The 20128-nt window shown below is 38.4% G+C and overlaps 1 protein-coding gene across 1 annotated transcript in view; it reads left to right on the top strand.

The window, feature by feature from the left end:
• Positions 1 to 20128, top strand: part of MTDH (metadherin) — a 36100-nt gene that overhangs the window by 3573 nt on the left and 12399 nt on the right. The window contains exons 2-10 of the mRNA XM_075415814.1: positions 3246 to 3350; positions 7698 to 7779; positions 8249 to 8428; positions 9925 to 9993; positions 11934 to 12185; positions 14716 to 14802; positions 17011 to 17109; positions 18392 to 18516; positions 19068 to 19199. Of these exons, the coding sequence (XP_075271929.1) occupies positions 3246 to 3350; positions 7698 to 7779; positions 8249 to 8428; positions 9925 to 9993; positions 11934 to 12185; positions 14716 to 14802; positions 17011 to 17109; positions 18392 to 18516; positions 19068 to 19199 (1131 nt within the window). The remainder of the gene's footprint in view (positions 1 to 3245; positions 3351 to 7697; positions 7780 to 8248; positions 8429 to 9924; positions 9994 to 11933; positions 12186 to 14715; positions 14803 to 17010; positions 17110 to 18391; positions 18517 to 19067; positions 19200 to 20128) is intronic.

The following is a 20128-nucleotide window of genomic DNA, read 5'->3' as shown; positions in this document are numbered from 1 at the left end:
TTAATTTACTTCTTTTGCCTTCTGAATAATTGCTGTGCCTCTTTCTTCTACTTTATAAACCTTCAGCAGAAAAAGGTGAAACTGTTCTTGCATGGTTTCTGTACAGTCTGCAAAACACCATAGAAACTTGAGAGTAGCCATCTTCTCTACTCTGCTACAGCTTTAGAAAGCCATTCCTACGATCTATTTGTAGATGCAGAAAATACCAGATTGACTCTGTACTTCCTATCGTTTGAAGTACACCTGGACAGTAAATGCCACACATTTTAGTAAAAGCATTTGCATTCATTTGAGAAAGTTTCCTACTTGGTCTTCTTCAAAGAACTTTTTGGGCTATGACTGTTTTATGCTTATTACATTTAGAAATAGACTGCATAAAGACTTTTTCATACTTTCAGCTGCTACTTGCATGTTGTTTTTCTGTGTATGTTAATTGTCAAATTGCAGGACAAGTAGGGATGTAGAATTCTCGCCTACTCAAAGAGAAGATAGCTTAGTTTTTTAAGAGAATCTTACAGAAAATAATATTGGTAAACAGATTCTTTCATTGGCCAAAGATGTAGGCATATCTTTATAATGTGTAACTAAGATGACCTTGTAAGACTCGAATGATAGCAATTTTGTTACTGCCATTTGAAGTGTGAAACTGAGTTATCTATTGCGCTGTACTGTATTTAAAGAACAATATTTTTCATTGTAACAGTCTTAGCAATACCTTTTTTCTACTTTTTGGTTTTCTAAACACCTTCAAATGAACGTGTGTGAAAAAGGTTTATTTAGATACTGGGATTTTAAGGTCAGCAGGCAAGAAATGTCTTCAGAAATCAGTAGTGTTATTGACAGCACTGTTTCTGCCTAGTTGCATCTTCCCTATAGCTTTTAGGATGGGAGGGGGGGGAAGATGGCATACAATAAATTCCACAGTTTGAATGAATTAATACTGTGAATGTTTAATACACTACCATAAACTTTTAAACTTAATCTTTTTGATTGTAGTTTTCTTTTAAAGGAAATATTTCTGAATACTGTAGAGAAGCTTTTTTCTTTCCCGCTTCTGTTAGTATCTCTGGCATATCCAAAAATGGTCACATGAATTTCTGTTAAAATTCTATGATTCATCTGTGGGCAGAAAATAAATGTGGAAAGCTTCCACTGAAAAGGAGACTATTACAATTCAGGGATACATTCAGGGAGAAATGTATCAAAGTACAAGTTTTTAAATGTATTTCTAATGGTTGTTGTTTACATGATCAGATCATCAGACAGCATTTTAAACAGTCATGTGGATTAATCTTTCCAGAGGGTTCTCAATGGGTATGAATTAGTTTATTACTTCAGGGAAACAGTGGGGTTTTTTTAAATGAGAGGTAAAATCTTTTGTCTGTTGATTTTTTGAGAAATTAAGAAAGCGGTTTTCAATTTAAGGTATGTACGTAACAGTGAAGAAGCAAAGCAATGCACAGAGTTAAAAAAGTTAGTTACCTGTAAACATTTTTGACAGAAGTGCAATACTAGATGGAGCAGATCTGTTATCTAGCTCCTGCTAAATAACTTGAGTGAATTTTTTTCTCCAGCTTAAGAACTTAAACGTCACGGGTGCTAACACGGATTGAAAGACATCACATCACTAATAACATGGCTGTGCGGAATCTGGAGAAAATAGAGGGGTTCAAGAACTGATTTTTTGCAATAAATTATTTTGAAGATTGACTGTTGGGTCTTTAGTATTGCTGTGGAATCGAGTACTGTTAGCTTTGTTGAGAGAAACTTTTAGAGGGAGTTTTAAGACACAAAACTGTAACATATACTACATTTTCAGAATGCTGAGTGAAATGTACTGCATCCTAGACATGAAAAGTCTGGTGGTTGCAGAACAAGGGTTAGGTGACCTGATCTTTCAATTTCTATTAATAGTTACAAAATAAGAAGTTGGCATGCTGGCTAACTACAGTAAGCAATACTATGTTATGCACTGGTGAAATCATGCCAAGGGTGATTTGTAAGCATAATATAACATGGAAAGACTTAAAAACCTGTACCAGTTACTTTGAGGATCAGATCTGGTATTTGAAGGAATAGTTCACACTAAGTTGTAATATGGCCTTTGCTTTACTTTAAAGCAATCAGCTTCATGTGATGCAGAGTTAAACTAGGTTTTGGGTTTTTAATAACAAAAATAACTAGAGATAATATAGTTTGAGCTTTATTTAAAAAGAAATGGCAGAAATTGAGGCAACTGTGAGGTAGTTATTTATGCTTAATGTCTTATTTAATTTTCAGTCTTTAATTTATTTGAATCATTATGAGTGTGAATCAATTCGAAACTTGTGTGGACTCAGTATCAATTACTACTCTGGACAGTTGGTTTTCACTCAGTGAAATTAATGGCTAACAGTATAATGCTTTACTTATTTTCATATTTTGTGCAGTTAAGCACAGTAACTTCAGTCATAGCTTTTTGTTAACAATAAACATGACTTAAAAAATTAGTACATTTTTGCATATGGAATACATAGGCTAAGGTAAATGCCTTTGCTGTCAAAGGTGATGAAAGGCTAATTTAATGACTGTCCAGAGTTTTAACTTTGTATCTTAAATCATATACACTAATTTTCTTTCCTTTATTATGTGAGGGGAAAACGGTAGACTAATGTAACGACTGTAATCAAGTCTGTCTGAAAAGAAAAATGGGTTGCCGTGCTTAGTCATGCTTTGTGTTTGACTGCTAATTTCTGTTCCACTGTGAAGTTTAACTTGAGAAGGAAATGAGCTTCCAGGGATATGCATAGGTCGAAATTGCAGAAATTGGTCAAGGTAGAAATTATTTCAAGAACTCAGCCCGTTGCTGAGCTGCTACAAAATGGTAAATGCATTCATTTAATCAGACAATTTATGGCGCATACAACTGTAGCTGTCCTGAATTCGTTTTCAGAACAGCTACAGAGAACTGTTCTGAAAGCTGGTAACTTCCAGAAATTTACCTTTTGATAAGCAATTCCTGTGTTGAGTAGGATTGAGATGAAATGAGGAGACCTGTTTTCTTTCCTTTCTCTTTTCTATGTTTGGTAAATATAGAATTGCAGTAGATATTTTGAGCACCAATCCGTGATTGTCTGCTTTACTTAATAATCTTGCTAGCATTTTTTCAGTCAACAAATAGTTGCACTTCAGTAATAGTGTAATTTGAATTTTGCTTCATCTGGTTTCTCCAAATTTTTTATTATTTACACTTATTGTTTACACAGCCTAATGGACGGTCTTTTGTTGATGTATCTGAGGATGAAGTAATACAAACTGTCCGTAAAGAAAATACAAAACAGCCTGTGGACACAGAAAAGAAGAATGAAAAGGTTAGTTACGGGTATGAAATGACAGTGACAAAGTTTAGTGCATGTAATTTCCGTGTTTACTAACTCTGTTTGTGATCTGAAGTCCTGTTACTTGCATGAGTGAAGAGGCGTATTTCTTACTATGAAGAGTACTAATCTAATTTGGTGTTGGAAACAGCTAAAGTAGTATTTTCTTAACTTCTGAGATTGTCTTATCATGGAATGTTTGTGTCAGTCTGCATTCACCAGGTGAAAATGTTAAGCCTACAGAGATGAAGTTTGTGTTTCATCTTTGCTGGCTTCTATGGAGATGCGACATAATGGTAGTATTGTTAAGTGGCTTGTAAATGGTCTAACAATTGGGTGACTACTATTTAAAGGATTAAGACCATGTGCCTGCTTATTTCTGTTGTCAGATGTATCCATTAGTGATTAGAGTTCTTAATTTCTGATGACAAATACAGGCTTTGAAGTCTGGTGTGAGCTTTTTGTTATGCAAATTGAGCAGCTACATTAAAAACATCTTTTTAAAGTGTGATCTGTAGCTTTATGTAAAAGGTAACCATACTAATGGCAATGTTATTTTTTGCACTGTGAGGAGTAGCATCTTCTAGCCTTATCATAAATGCTATCATTTGTAGGCAATGTGGATATATTTATAATAAGCCTTTGATGATAATTTTTGACTTGGTTCTTTTGCTAACGTGCATGAATTTTTCCTGCTGTCGTGGATTTATGATTTATTTTCTTCAACAAAATGCATTTGTTCCAACTATACTAAGGAGTATTGGAAAAATAGATGATTATGCATAAACAGAAACCAGTAGTTCATTAATGTAATTTGTTTAGCTCATTGAAGCTTTAATTAACTTACTTGACTGTCTATAGTAATTTCTTTTGCAGTTAGTGTGTTGGCTAAAAGACTATATCCTGTTGGATGTAGGGCTGTAAACATTTTCAGCATTAGCAGATAAATATTTTTCTGTGAAATGGGTTTGCCTTGAAATTTCATGCTGCACACTTCTTTCTTGTGTGTTGCATATCAGATTGATTTTGTGGGGTTTTTTCCAAGAATATAATAAAATTTGATCCTGAAGGAATAACTGTGTATTTCTTCTCAACTTGCACTTTATCTTAAGCAGGTTTCCAAGTAGGTAAGGTGTTTAAATGCTAAACTTGAGCTTTACCTTAAAATTGCAAACATAGCGATCTGAACTTTAAAGTGTTACACTGAAGCTGCTGCTCCAGTAAATCAGTACCACTATATGGATAGGGAGGCTTATTCAACTGATCATATTTTCATAGCACTATGGGGAACTCTGGGCGAAGCATGATTGCTTCAGCAGTTGATTGTTACCCTTCAGTAAAAAAATATACCCAAGAACTTTCTTTAAACTACAGGTAACTTTGCAAGCATCTAATTATTCGATTAAGCCTCTCAGGGCATCTGTTGCATTTGTAACTTAAAAACCTGCTAAGAAGATTGTAAGGGGTGTTGTATATGTCTCTTTGCATAGCTTGGGATGGGTGGTGTAAGTCCATGGGGTGGGATTTAAGTACTGTGTGCATACGTGTAGATACGTGAATATATATAATCTGTGACCTGAAGGGTATGATTAATTTTTTTGGTGCTTGAATATATGCTTTCAATGAAAATCACATTCCTTCGTGTTTCTGTTTCTTAGCTGCTTCAGAGTTGTCAATTTCATGTATATTTTTTCAGAGTAGTTATTTAAGTTCTATCCTCTTGTTCTGCTCTGGGGGAGGGGAAGCTTTGGGTAATGTCTGGATTGTGGTTGTTCATAGGGTTTATGGTTATCCTGACACTTCAAATAGTTTCTTCCCTTTTTTCAGTTTTAGTGACTTGCACAGTAAAGGTTTTTTTTAGTTTTTAGTGTAAGGGACTGTATCTAAGAAGTGCCTCTGGATGAGACTGCAGGATGTTAAAACTTCATTGCCTGTTCTGTTTGAAACACACAACTGGCTTGTCTTGAATACTAGAAATAAACAGACCATTAGGGATGAGGAAGAAAGGTCTATTTTTCTGTTGTTCTTGCATGGAGAAGAGTGCAACTTAAAGACTTCAAAGAATTTGGCCAACCTGCTGGGTTCCTCATGTACTCTTTGGCTGGTGGCAGAGCTGACACTGGCAGCTTTCGATGCTGCAGAAGGTGACACTTTGAATGAATAGGCTTCTGCAAAATGATCGGCTAGCTTGCTCAGTAACATTTAACATCTCCTGCTATTTCAGTTAGTTTGTTACTGAGATAGCGACTGTTACAGCACTAAGTTTGGCAGGTGATGAGTAAATTGTATAACTAATTATAGTTCTGATTTCTCACATTAGGTTCTGGAACTCAGGTTAGGAAAGTAAATATATTTTCAAGATTTGAATTCTTGATATTTTTAAAAACAGTGTTTGTTACTAGCAAGCACTTGAAAAACTGTTAAACTTTGATGTTTTTGTGAGAAGTGTAATATTTTATGTCGATACCTCTGTAGGAGCTAGTTATTTAAGAAACTGGAGTTATAACTTGGGAGGAGCAGTCATCTTAAACTGTTATCTGGGAGACCTCTGAAGTCATTTCAGATGTTCTCTTAGTGCCAAAGAACAATTGGGTAGTTACGGCTTTGTGGGTGGGAGATGCTGAGACCTCACTGTAGCTGAAAATGGGTGACATAGGTACAAACATACTAGTCTTTCGTCTTCTAGAGCTCCAAGAAGCAATTCATAACTGTGTTTTATGCTGTCAACTTTTCCCTTTTAATTCCTTCCTTAGAAGGTGCTCTGGCAAGTCATTTGACTTGTTCACATTCATAGAACCAATTCTTCTCAGGTTGCTTTTGAAACCAGCACTTCTCTTTTGGAGATTTTTCAGAAGTTAGGTAGCTGCTATGTGGGTAAAGGTAGTCTACTGAGTAAATGCTTCGGCAGGAGGGTTGGACTAGATGACCCACAGAGGTCCCTTCCAACCCCTACTATTCTGTGATTCTGTGATTCTGTGATAATTCAGTTTGAGTGCATCCTTATTGTGGGTCCCCTAGTGCAGTAAACCATGAGTTAACTGCTCAAGTCAGCCCCCTAAGTGTTATGTGTGTTGGCACAGCATTGCATATAAGCAGTGAAATTTTTATTATCTCTGGTGCTGCACTAACAAGCTGTACTGTTTTCAGTACCTATACAGTAGCTACTTGATACTTTTGGGGCATGCTACCTCAAAGGCATCTAAACTGCATGCCATTGTGGGCCCATAGGACATCTGCTGCAGCTGTGGTGATAATTTAGCTGTTATCAATTCTGAATTCTGGAGAGATTGTTATGTTGTTCTTGGACATCTGAGACTGGAAAATCATATAGTTTGAATGAACTCAGGTATAAAGTTGGCAATTACTAGTCTTACTCTGGCAGAAGCATGTATTCCAAAAAGACATCCAGCATTCTTAGAATATCCATATTCAAATATTCCAGAGACAGTGAATCCCTTATAACATTTGAGTGGATAATAATCTTTCTTTAAAAAGTCTAGTCTTTTTCATTCAGGTTGATCTGGTAGTTCTTACACATTTCTTCACTAAACTGAAAAGCTTTTCAGTACTGTATTTTCTTTCTAAGAAGGTAGTGAAGTCAATTTGCCATCACTTTAGCTTATCAAAAGATTAAACTCCAAAGCTTTCTGCAATATACTTGCTTCCAATATCTTGGGTCATTTTTCATCTTTTTTCTCAATATTATCTTTTTAACACTTTACATTGCTACCTGTTGTACCAAACCTGCTTGCAGAAGTAGTCATCTCTATTCCTCTTCATTTATCTCTGCTCATGTAGCCAAGAAGCCATAACTGATGAAACCTTGGAAAAAAAACCCTGTATATCTATTGTATGGACTCTAATCACAGTTCCTGTTTTGAAGTCATTTTCCAAGCTGGAATTCTCTTACCAACTTTTTTTAAAGGAGTTGCCGGCATTCTTTATTTCTCCATGTATAACTTTATACTTGCTTCTGCACAAAATAAATTTTGCCAGAGTGGGATCTGCCTGCCAGACAGTTTGTATTCCTCTGTGACTGTGATGCCATCAACATAGCTTCTTCCACCAGGCTCTTTGTGCTCTGTAGCATAAGTAATCATCCCCAACCCCCCACCTGTCATTTGTGTACTGCATGTGCCTTTCATGTTACTTCAACAGTCTTAACTTATGTTTAGGAATTAGTAGAGTTTAGTACTCCTTTCAAGGGACTGTCCATACAGAGGATTGTACAGGAAAATCTGTTTGAAATTTACTCCTGTATTTCAGTGGGGGGTAATTCTAAATCAGTATGACAAGTGGTCGCTAAGTGATTATTAAGAGAATGTTTTATTTTTATTCTAGTCAAAGAAAAAGAAGAAATCAAAGGCAGATGCTAAAATGATTCAGGATGTGTCACGTCTAGATGGAAAGGAAGTTGATGAAGGTACTGAACGCAAAAAAACCATAAATGCAATTAGACATATTTTGGCTTAAATGCTGTTTAAGGTATACTTGTTTGCGCTTCATAAGGAAACACAAGAAACTCATTTTGTTGTAACTCAACAGTTGCATATTATATCTGGAAATCTGTTCTTTGCAACAACAGTATTTAATAATGTCAACTGATTTTTTTTTTTTGAAGTTGAACTTATAAAAACTGAGAAGTTATGAATAGTAGGGTCTTCATGTTGTTCATGTTTCTCTCTGTGAAGCAAAGTATTATCACACTGCATATGGAAAAACTTACCTTTGGCCTGCTGTTCATGTTTTCAAACTAATGTTGAAGTTGACTGGCATGTCTGTGATTTTTAAGCTGAACCTGTACTCAGACTTCAGCTTGACACGAAACAAGCTAAAACTCTTTCCTTTTTGCTTTCTGACTTAGTGATGTTTTCATTTGGGGGATGTTTTAGGAACCTGGGAAACAAAAATCAGTAACAGAGAGAAGCGACAGCAGCGTAAGAGAGACAAGGTGCTGACTGATGGTGGCTCAGGGGAATCAAATCTCCAAGGGGTGGAAAATGCAGTTACTGTATCTATTGAACAACTGATGCCTACATCATCACTTCCAGCTGGTCTCAGAAAAAATAAAGGTATGATGATTGATAGGTCTGTGAACGTATTCTAGAAAGATAACTTTACTTGAATGCTTTAATAGCGACTCTGTTTTGGATATATAGTATGTAAATATGGAGGTGTAACTCTTGAGGAAAGTATTTCAAGCCACATAAAGGTACTTCTAATTGTGCAAAACTCTGCCTTTTTTTGAGCCATACTTTCAAGGGAGCTTGGGAGAGAGCATTCAGGAGTAATGGCCAGGCTGAGACGCTGGCCTCCACACCGGTGCTCTGTCAGTAGCTGCACAGCTGCGTAGGCATATGTCCCCATTCCTTCACTTGTGCTCTGCTGACTCTGCCCTTTGTCTCTGGAAACTTCAAAGACTCCCTCGGCACTGCTGCAAGGCAGCACCAACTCCTTAATTTTTTGAACGCGTCCTTGTGGGAGGGTTATGCCTATGAGTTCTTTTTTACAGATCCTTCACTGTAGACATTTTTTCCAACATTGATTTAGTAGTACCTGTGCTAAACCTGTTCATAATGGTGTGGCACGTCTGGCTGAGATTTAGTAATCGATTATTATAGCTGAGGTTTCAATAAGGAGATGTAGGCTTTAACTTCTGTGGCTGCTACTGTTCAAGAAAAAAGCTGGATAGGCTGGTTTAAACTGTGTGTAGGCACAGGAATTCATTTTTGGCTGCAACTGTGGAATCGTTTAAGAAGCTAAAAGAATCTGAAGATACACAGTTTAGCTTTCTGACATACTTTTAACTTACTGATACACTTGGTGCTTTAATTAGATGAAACTTGATGGTCTAGCAATGCGGCAAAAAGACTGAGCATAGCAACTATCTAGTACTGTGTAACAATATATTGAAATTTGCATACCTTTCTGGTGTTTTTGTTGACACTTGTTTGCATCTTGACTGAGTGCGTGGTTCTTGTCCTGGAGAACTAGATCAGTTGTTTCCCATTTTCTTTTTTGCTGTCCATTTACACACAAAGAGCTTCAAGAAATGGTAATTCCAACTGCCTGTGTACTCTGACTACCTGTAACTACTGTAACCTCTCTAGCCAGTCCTTTATGCATAATATGTTATTCTTGTACCAGACTGATCTGAAAGGAGTTCAGCCGTATCTGGTGCTTTCATGGTAAGGTAGAGGTTAGAAGTAGGTATGTATGTCTGAAATATTTAGAGCTGCCCTTTGCTTGAAAATGACACCCTCTGTTTTAGATTTCTGCTGACCATTCTTGGGGAAACTAGCTAGAGTTCTTTGAAATCTGTGGTTACTTGGTTTGTAGGCCCTAATCAGTTTTGAGTTCATCCTGTCTGCAAAAAAACACAAATAATACAAAATAGAGTAGTTTCATTTTATTCTTAAGTTTTCTGAAAATGTCTTAGTTTACCTTGAGGTATTGATGGTGTTTTTTCTTAAAACATCAGTAATGGGTGCTGTTTTAGAAGATATTTACAGGTTTTGCTATTTGAAAAAACTTACTGTAGCTCTGTTTCCTCTTGATTCTTAATCAGGTGATGCACTTCTGAATGCGCAAGTTAGCAGCTCTAAACCTGCAAAGGGAGAGTCATCAATTCCACAAGGTAAAAAGCTTTCATTGTTAGGCATCCTAATTAACTAGAAAAGTGTTTTACAGAAGTGAAAACACAAGTTGTCACTGCAGGATTTTGTGCAGTTAGTGATCTGGAACTTTATTATGCAGCTGGCTTTTTTGGCTATGCAAATATTAAACTTCTAAGTTGCAGTTACTTCTTAACAGGTTGAAAACAGTCTCTAATACATGTAGAAAAAGATTCAGTACCTAGAATTTTCAGCCAAATTACCTGTTACACAAACTGTTACTTACTGAACAGCAAAGCTGTGTTCTTTAGAGATGCATAGTGGGAGAACAGGGGGCAATAATCAAGTTTCGGAAAGGGAAATTCTGACTGACCACAAGGAAAAAAGCCCTTCATAAGATTGCCCAGAGGTGCTTTGAACTATCAGCCTTTGCCTTTATGATTTCTAGAACTTCAATAAAGTGGTATAATTTTGAAGTTAGCTGTGCTTTGAGCAGAAGGTGGAACTAAGTGACTTCCAGAGATCACTTCCAATCTTGAGTTTTCTGTGATTCTGTGAAACCTTGCTGGTCATGTAGAAGGTCAATGTTTGTGATGGGAGAGTTGTATGATAAACACAGGATAATCACGCTCCTGCTTCAGGACTTCAGCTGTCTTTTTCCAAGGTTGCAAAAGAGTTTTTCTACCAGCTACACTTTGGTTTCTGTCTCTGCTGTTTTTGTTGTTGCCTTTCCCTAAGACATCATATTACCCTTAGAGGACATTGACTGGCACGAACAATGTTAGTGCTGTAGAGTTGTATAGAGAAAGGGCAGTGTTTTTAGGTACAGCAATGGTGACCTTACAGATGTATGTATGTGTTTGGAAATTATTTGCTTAAGAAAATCTAGGCATATCCCACCTAACCAGTTCCTTGCCAGTGAGGTCACTGAATGTGGCATGTTCGTGCTTGCCTGAGTTATGAGTTCATTTGAGGAATTAAGTATTTGGTCTGTAGTTTTTGTTGGAATATAATACTGACTTACTCGTGCATGAGGTTTTCACTGACTGTTTAAGTGTTACACTCGCAATATGCAGATATTTCTTAATCATTTGTAAATCAGAAGTTTTTATTTTGTTTACATTGCATGTATGTAAAGAGAGAGGATTTGATACACAGATGCCTTTGAGAAAGACTTGTGATAGGAGATCACGCTGGGTGCGCCAGGTGACCGTCAGCCTTTAAGTTTTATAGGGACATAAAAATAATTTATAAAAAATTTCAGTGATCTTTATGTCTCAATGTACTACTGACTCCTCTCAATCTATGCATTAGACTTGCTGTGACTAGTAATTCCTCATCAGGGTAGACTTGCAGATAGACTAGGGGTCTTTTATCTTAATGTAACATAAAATATATTGCTTATGGATTATTTTGAGAGTGTTGCCGTGATTTTTTTTTTCCTCTAACTTTAGTGGACTCTATCGTCTGTATAGTGTTTAGGAAGCATTTTCTAATCCGTGGTCGTTTCTTCTACTTCCTGCTTAGAGAACTGCTGTAGGCTGTTATGGCACAGGAATTATTCTCCATTTAGTGCACTGGGCTTTCCACAAATCATCACCATACTCTATAAGAGAAATTACCTGGCGGTGTTGGGAGCACCCCCCACCACTTTTTTTTTTCTTAAATCTAGAGGCACTGGTTCACCAAGATATCAGCCCTGTAAAGCAAGGGACAGAGGAAGAAGTGTGCGGTTTGGTGCTGTTTTTTCCTTACTCTTCAAGTTAGTAGACAGATGGTGCATATCAGCTGAACTGGAAAATCAGCTGAGACAGAGCAGCAGCTCTTCTGTGTCACACTGGCATAGCAAAGCGGCTGTTCATTTGTACTTTTTTATTGTTAAGTATATGTGCATATAAGTAATATTTTAATTCATCATCCAATTCTTGTTTTACATAATGCTTTCATTATGCTTGTGTTTAAGTTTCTCCAGGGCTGAGTGAAAGCCATACAGTAAATGGAGGAAGTTGGAATGAGAAGTCTGTAAAAATCTCCTCACAGATTGGTGTAGGGGAGGAGAAGTGGACATCTGTTCCTTCAGCTACAGCTGGGAAGAGGAAGACTGAGACACCAGCTTGGAGCCAGGACACTGGAGATGCTAATGGGAATGGAAAGGACTGGGGCGTAACCCTGGTGGGCAGGCCCTGGAAAGAGCGTTCCTTGTTCACTCCTATTGGTGAGCTATTCCAGGGAAAACTTCCTTCACTTAAACACTTTTACATAAGTATTTTTTTAGTAGTGAATCTCTTCAGTAGCTTTATGTTTATATATTAAAAAGAATATCTTGGAGTGGACTAGTGAAATGTGAACTAAGCAGTTTCTGTTTACTGTAAGTTCTGATGGCTTAACAGCTATGTGTCTGTTTACGGTTTAACTGAGGTTTTGGAGTTTATCAGAAACAAAATTATTTCTGTGAAGGAATCAGCTTTTTTTTACGTCACTTTCCTAAAATTCTGAAAGTGATTACAAAGTCATTTTGAAGTGTAGCTTCTTTTTTTTTAAAGAATATCTTAGAACCCAGGTCGTAAGTCTGTTCTGTTGATCCAACATGATCACATCAACTGTGTTTGGTTTTGGCAGGTGTTTGTTTAGGCTCCAGGCATGAAGATTGTTCAGCTCTCGTGACATTTAGTGTTAACACTTTTTTTTCCATTAGAAGTTGGGTTTAGTCTTCTCCGGTACATTTTTTAGCCTTTGTCACTTGTACTGTCAGTAAGAATGGAGAGGAGAATTCTTTGCTTCTCTGTGTACAACAACCTTCTACTTATTAGTAGATGCTGTAATATGCTCCTTCCCACTGTTCTGTCTTAGTGATTCTAGTCTCTTCTGGAAAGCAGCATTCTCTGTAGTCAGCAGTGTTGCTTTAGTCTAAACCCTTTTTATTTGTGTCTCATATCTTGAAATGTGGTGTCTGAGGTCAGACTTGCTATATCTATTGAAGGCTTTACTGTTGCCAAGTAGAGGCAAAGGCCTGTTTTCATATTCCAGTTAGTTAGATTCTGCTATATATTCTTAAAAGGGTATTCCTTAGTGACTGTGGCCAGCTTGTTGTTGGTTTTGTTACCCAGAATAAATAACATCATGCCTGACCAGGCTGATATGCTTCTGGTAAAATAACTAGTTTTGTGGTGAGGGGAGAGCAGTGAACGTCTTTTATGGTGACTTTAGCAGTGCTTTCAACACTGTCTCCAACAGTATTGTTGTATCCAAGTTAGCATGGTTGAAAAACTGATCAGGCTCAAAGGTAGTGAGTGAGTCGTACTATACCTGAAGGCTGGTAATGAGGGGGATGTCACAGGGCTCTGTACTTAGAGCTGTCCTGTTTATCATCTTTGTAAATCCGAATCACAGAATCGTAGAATGTTAGGTGCTGGAAGGGACCTCTGTGGGTCATCTAGTCCAACCCCCCTGCTGAAGCAAGGTCACCCAGAGCAGGCCGCACAGGACCTTGTCCAGGCGGGTCTTGAATATCTCCAGAGAAGGAGACTCCACAGCCTCTCTGGGCAGCCTGTTCCAGTGCTCCGTCACCCTCAGAGGGAAGAAGTTCTTCCTCATGTTCAAACGGAACTTCCTGTGCTTCAGTTTGTGCTCGTTGCCCCTTGTCCTGTTGCCGAGCACCACTGAAAAGAGTCTGGCCCCATCCTCCTGACACCCACCCTTCAGATATTTCTAAGCATTTATAAAGTTCCCTCTCATAAACGACCTGGAGGAGGCAATAGAGTGTCGAATGACAAATAATCAGATTCCCAGATTACACCAAACTTGAGTGGAGAGGGGGGAACCAGCTGATACAGTCCAGATCAGGTGTGCCATCCAGAGGGACGTAAACCAGCTGGAGAAGAGGGCCAACAGGAACCAGAGGAAGCTCAATGAGGGCAAATGTGAAGTTTTGCACCTGGGTAGGAAGCACCCCTGGCTTGGGACTGACTGTCTGGAGAGCAGCTGTGTGGATATGGGGTCCTGGTGCACACCAAGCTGGACGTGAGCTAGCTATAGGCCCCAGCAGCAAAAGCCACCAACAGTATCCTGGGCTGTGTTAACAGGAGTCAGTAGATGGGGGATAGTGATTATCCACTGCTTGGACCACATCTGGAATACTCTGTCCAGTTATGAGTGCCCGCCCCTCCAACTAAAGAAGTATAATTCTAACCAGATGTTTCTTTTGACACACTAGTACCACTGATTATTTCTTCTTATTTTCTACCTTACGCTTAACAGTCAAGTATATCTTAATTTGTAATCAGTATCTCTCATTTGTCAAAAGTTGTTCCGGACTTGGTTCTGTTCTTTAACATATATACAATTTGTTCCAAGCTAGGTTTCATCTACAGAGTCAGTAAATATGTTTTCAATAACTTAGAGGAGTGCAGTAATAGGAAGAAGAAGAATAGTTTGGGGCTCAAAACACAATTTACTTTTCCTTTGTGAGAAGTTATATACAGAAAAGGCTGTAGAGGGAAGATGATGTTGGAAAGCTAGAAAATTGCTTCAAGCTGAGTGTTCATACAGTCACATCTCTATCAGTGCTGATTGTCTCACATAATAAGCAAAATAATGTCCTCAGCTGTTTGAAATGTTAACATGGCTGGAAGTTCTGCTGTTTTTCTGACCCTATTCATGGTTAAATAGCTAACGTTTTCAATATTGCCAGCAGTGTGAAGTTCTTTTTTTCCTTTTCTTTGCCCCCCCTCCCCCTTCCCCCACAGCTGCTTGGAATGTGGATGCGAGGATTAATACCTCCGAACAGAATTCTACTTCTTTCTCTTCATTTGGATTAACTCCTGGAGTTTCTGGTATGTATGCCCTTCCAAAGATTTTTCCACTCTCTTCTACCTCACCAGGTGGAAATAGTTTGCCAAGTGTTAGTAATATGCATCTTTCTCATTGTTATTTGAAAGTAGTACTGGTAGCTGTACACAAGTAGAAGACACATTTTATGAAAGCCTAGAAAGCTTTTTGTTATGCTCAAATTGTGCAATAAAGTAACTGTTTTAAATTGATAGCCAAAAGCTAGATCAGTAAGAAGGTGATATTTCTTATTTAGCCTTCCTGTTTGTGTGTTGAGTCTAAATAATGGGCATCAGAGATTGCTCAGTATTGCTGTGTCTCAAGTTGGAGATCTGAAGATTACTTCGTAGGAAAGTCTATTTATCCTGATTTTTTGGGAGGTGTATGATTTGGTGGTTGGGGTGTTTTTTCCTTCAAGGAACTGAAGCACTACTTTCAAAATAAGTTCCATAGGAAGGATTTGAAGTCATGAGTCTTTTCTCTGCACGACGGGTGGGAAAGCTGAGCTGAGGGTTTTCTTGTTTGGAAGGGTAAAATTGCTATAGAGTGCAAACCTGGCTTCATAATAAATCTTGTGTGTTAAACTACTGACGTAAGTGCTACAGTGATTTGTTATACATTAAAGGGATTGTATGTCAGATTTTCTGCTCTTCCTTGCTGACTCCTATTGTCGAATGAGCTTGGCATGGCTATTTGCTTTCAGGAAGTAGCTGGCCAAGTGCTTATGCACTTAGGCTATGTTTACTTACATTGCAGTTTACAGTCTTTTAACTGTGGAACTCGAGCTCATGTGAGCTGTAGGACACTGAGTGCTTCATTCTCTGTGCACATCTGAGCCAGAATAATAAAGAAGTTATAAATGCCAAGGTCTAATTATCAGCCTTTCCAAAGAACAGTTCACTTAATGAAAATGTACAGAAACTTTGTCTTAAAGGAAAAACAGAGTCTTGACTGTACAGGGAGTTTTAGTAAAATAACAAGGGGAGCCACATGAATTCAAGTTCAGACTCTAGGGTAAAACGTAAGAAAGTTGAGTTAATAAAGTAGGACAACAGACTGATCTGAGATTCATGTGCAATACCACTGTTCCAACTTTAATTGAGAGAGTAGAGTGAGACAGTGAAGTATCTTTGATGCACATTAGCCAGCAATGTTTTAATACAAAGGGACCACACTAAATAGTTGCTTCTGACTTGTGACTGGCTCGCAAAAAATGAGAACATGTCAAGGTTCCTGTCATCTGAGCTATCTTTTGCAGTGGTGTTGATAAAACAGACACTCAGGTAGCTATGGTCCTATTTAAACTTCTTTTCAAAAGTAAGTCTTATCATAAAGTACTACTCAGTCTCACAATTTAGTTTTTTGGGGTTTATTTTTTTCTAAAATTCTTTTATTTGCTGATGCCTTATTTTCTTAAAATAATGATGTTATGTTAACATCATCTTATATGATGTTATAATGATGTGATGTTACGTCCTGCTCTGGACCCGCTCCAACACATCCATGTCCTTCTTATGTTGGGGGCTCCAGAGCTGGATGCAGTACTCCAGGTGGGGTCTCAAGAGAGCAGAGTAAAGGGGCAGAATCACCTCCCTCAACCTGCTGGCCACGCTTCTCTTGATGCAGCCAGGTTATGGTTGGCTTTCTGGGCTGCAAGTGCACGTGGCCAGCCCATGTTGAGTTGCTCATCCACCAGCACCCCCCAAGTCCTTCTCCTCAGGGCCACTTGAGCCACTCTCCGCCCAGCCTGTACTTGTGTTTGGGATTGACACAACCCACGAGCAGAACCTTGCACTTCGCCTTGTTGAACTTCATGCGGTTCACACAGGCCCACCTCTCCAGCCTGTCAAGGTCCCTCTGAATGGTATCCCTTCCCTCCAGCATGTCAACCACACCACACGGCTTGTTGTTGTATTTTTCAGTTTCAGGAAGCTGCTGTAAGCCTTGGAGACTGCTGTTATTCACCCTTCTTATCTCTTTTTTCCATGTTCTTCTCCTGACTTATTTTTGTCGTACTTCTTCAGTTCCCTTGTTTTCTGAATGTATCTCATTTCAAGAGCCTTGTAGTTTTCTTGTCCTGTGCAGTCCTTAGAATCAGACTTTTTGCTTTGAGCCTTCTATCTCCCTTTCCTACTTTGACTGGAATTTCTTTACCCAAGAAATCTTGTGAAGCTTGTTAACTTACAAGTACAATTTTATTTATTCCATTTCAGGAACCAACAGCGAGTCAGTTTCTCAGGCTGGTACTTCCGATTTTCAGTGGGATTTAAGTCATGCTCAACCCCCTGTTGATGACGAATGGTCTGGGTTAAGTATGTTCCTCTAAAATGTTCAATAACAAATTTTGTAATTAATGTTACTTTAAAGTGTAGTTACTTATATTAGCTACTTGTATGAGCTAGTTGTGAGCATCTGAAGAAAAACCTGGAATGTTTCACTTCTGTAAGGCTAATTGACAGTTTGAACACAGCAGCAAGAAGTATTTTGATGAGTGATAACAGAAAATGATTAATTTTTAGAAAAAGTATTTGGCTATTGAAACTCAGAAGTGAAAGAGAGCTCATGCATTTTAAGGTAATTCTGGCCTTTGCTAGAAAGTCTTGGTAATCAGTTAGACCAGTCTTAATGTTCAAATGGTGAGAAAAATCTACTGCAAGTCTGCAAAACACTGTAGGTATTTAGCAGATTGTATTTGAGTCAGAGTTTCCTTTTACATGTTTGTACCTTACTGAAAACACAATGTGTAATCTAATTTACTTTCTCATATAGCAAGCATTAGGAAGTTCTTATGTGTATAGAAAGCATATGCAGGATAAAATCAGTGAAATTACTTGGGAATTATAGTGAAATTGATGTTTACTCCCCCCTTTCCCCTCTCTGCCAATTCTAAAATATACTAATAGCTCTTACCACAATCTTTCACTGAACAGTGTTGTAGTATAATAAAGTTACATCCATTCCTAAATATTTACCAGTGAAACTGTTCCTGTGAAGAAAGCTTTCAGCCATAAATTCACTTTTTGAACTGCCTTGTAATTGGTATCTTTATTTAGTCAGATCTAAGAATGTTTAAGAAAAACAATTTAGTTCCTCTTGTTAGGTCATTGACCTGAAAAATTAGTCAAGAAGTTGACCAGAAAAGCTGCCCTGTATTTTACCTTAAGCACAGCTTCTTGTTTAATGACTGCAAAAGTGGAATGGATTGATGCAGTCCTTGATTGCACTAGTTTTGGCATGACTGCTCTAATACCAGATCGTTGTGAAATTTACCTTTTGTCTTTTATCTGGTTTAAGGGAAAAACACTTCAGTTAATCATTTGGAAGTGGTCAGTTTTGTGTATTATCAAAAGCATAATTTATTCACATTTCTGGGTGTAGAATGTTTATGGCTATACAAAAGTCTTCCACCTATCATTAAATCTTTACATTTTTTTTAAATACAGGAAATGAATGTTTATGTCTTGATATCAAGAAGTGGTTTTATGCATAGAATTTTTTTGAAGATTTTTTTAAATTTTTTGTTTTCATATTTAAACTGTAAAGAGCACCTGTAAAGTAAGGAGACATTCCTGAACATCTTTTTAATCTTTGTAGATGGACTTTCTTCAGCTGATCCCAGCTCTGATTGGAATGCACCAGCAGAGGAGTGGGGAAACTGGGTAGATGAAGAAAAAGTTGCTTCTGTTCCTCAACCTGAAGAGATATCTGATGTTCAGAAGGTAAAAGGTGGTATTTTCTCTTTAGCTCCAAGACTTTGCCCTGACCACTGCCATTTCTTAAAGTAACTGAAGGGTAGTGATAAAGGTAATCTCTTAATTCTTTTACACTGTAAGGGTAGCACAATTGTTTTTAATGAGTACACAGAAGAGGAAAATGCTGAATGTTGTTACTGAGAAAATAAAAGCCACTTAGCTCCATGTCAAATCTTAGTCTCTGACCATAATGTAAGGATTACCTTATCGTCATAGACTAAGAGAGGATTTAGATCTTTTTTCATAAATACTTCTTAACAATATTTATTTCTTTGTATGAAAAACAGCATTTTAATGCTGCCAGTACAAGGTGCTGCTCTGCCTTTTTCATTCCCAATGCCTGCACCTGCATTTCCAGATAGCGTGTAAGGAATGTGGTCTTCCTAAAATGAACTGCACAGATGAGATTGTGTTCCTTTATACTTTTACATGCAATTACATTCCTTATAGCTATTAATTTGTGTTTAGTCTATAGAAAGCATGTGTCATTGTCATTTAAAATGTTAAATATCTTATAGTCCCATATGAAGCCTTCAGATAATGAAAGAGAAAAAGCAGAGCCAATTCTTCAGAGTTCTACAAGTGGGAAATCCAAGAAAAAGAAGAAGAAAAAGAAGAAGCAGGGTGAAGAAGCTAACTCTCCTGCACAGGTAAATGGAACAAAATCTGGATAGTTTGAAAGGCAGTTTGTGAGTAATTCACAAAATCACTTTATTTTTATATATTAGTAACTTAAGCAAAAATTTTTTTGGAGAAATTAATTTCCTTGTGGTATTACAGAATCACAGAATAGTAGGGGTTGGAAGGGACCTCTGTGGGTCATCTAGTCCAACCCTCCTGCCGAAGCAGGGTCACCTACAGCAGGCTGCACAGGACCTTGTCCAGGCGGGTCTTGAATATCTCCAGAGAAGGAGACTCCACAACCTCCCTGGGCAGCCTGTGCCAGGGCTCCGTCACCCTCAGAGGGAAGAAGTTCTTCCTCATGTTCAGACGGAACTTCCTGTGCCTCAGTTTGTGCCCATTGCCCCTTGTCCTGTCACTGGGCACCACTGAAAAGAGCTTGGCCCCATCCTCCTGACACCCACCCTTCAGATATTTGTAGGCATTTATAAGGTCCCCTCGCAGCCTTCTCTTCCTCAGGCTGAACAAGCCCAGTTCCCTCAACCTCTCCTCGTAGGGGAGATGTTCCAGTCCCCTCACCATCCTCGTAGCCCTCCGCTGGACTCTCTCCAGTAGCTCTTCATCTTTCTTGAACTGGGGAGCCCAGAACTGGACACAGTACTCCCCAGGTGCAGGACCCTGCACTTGCCCTTGTTGAACCTCATCAGGTTCCTCTGCCCAGCTTTCCAGCCTATCCAGGTCACGCTGAATGGCAGCACAGCCTTCTGGTGTATCTACCACACCTCCCAGTTTGGTGTTGTCAGTTTGGTTGCTGAGGGTACATTCTAACTCTTCATCCAGGTCGTTGATGAAGAAGTTAAACAAGGCTGGGCCCAGTACTGACCCCTGGGGGACACCACTTGTCACCAGCCTCCAACTAGACTCAGCACCGCTGATGACAACCCTCTGAGTTCTGCCA

This window comes from Opisthocomus hoazin, chromosome 3 (assembly GCF_030867145.1).
Source record: "Opisthocomus hoazin isolate bOpiHoa1 chromosome 3, bOpiHoa1.hap1, whole genome shotgun sequence".
Classification (NCBI taxonomy): Eukaryota; Metazoa; Chordata; class Aves; order Opisthocomiformes; family Opisthocomidae; genus Opisthocomus; species Opisthocomus hoazin.
The sequence above is the reverse complement of the archived record's forward strand: the minus strand, read 5'-3'. Positions and strand labels throughout refer to the sequence as shown.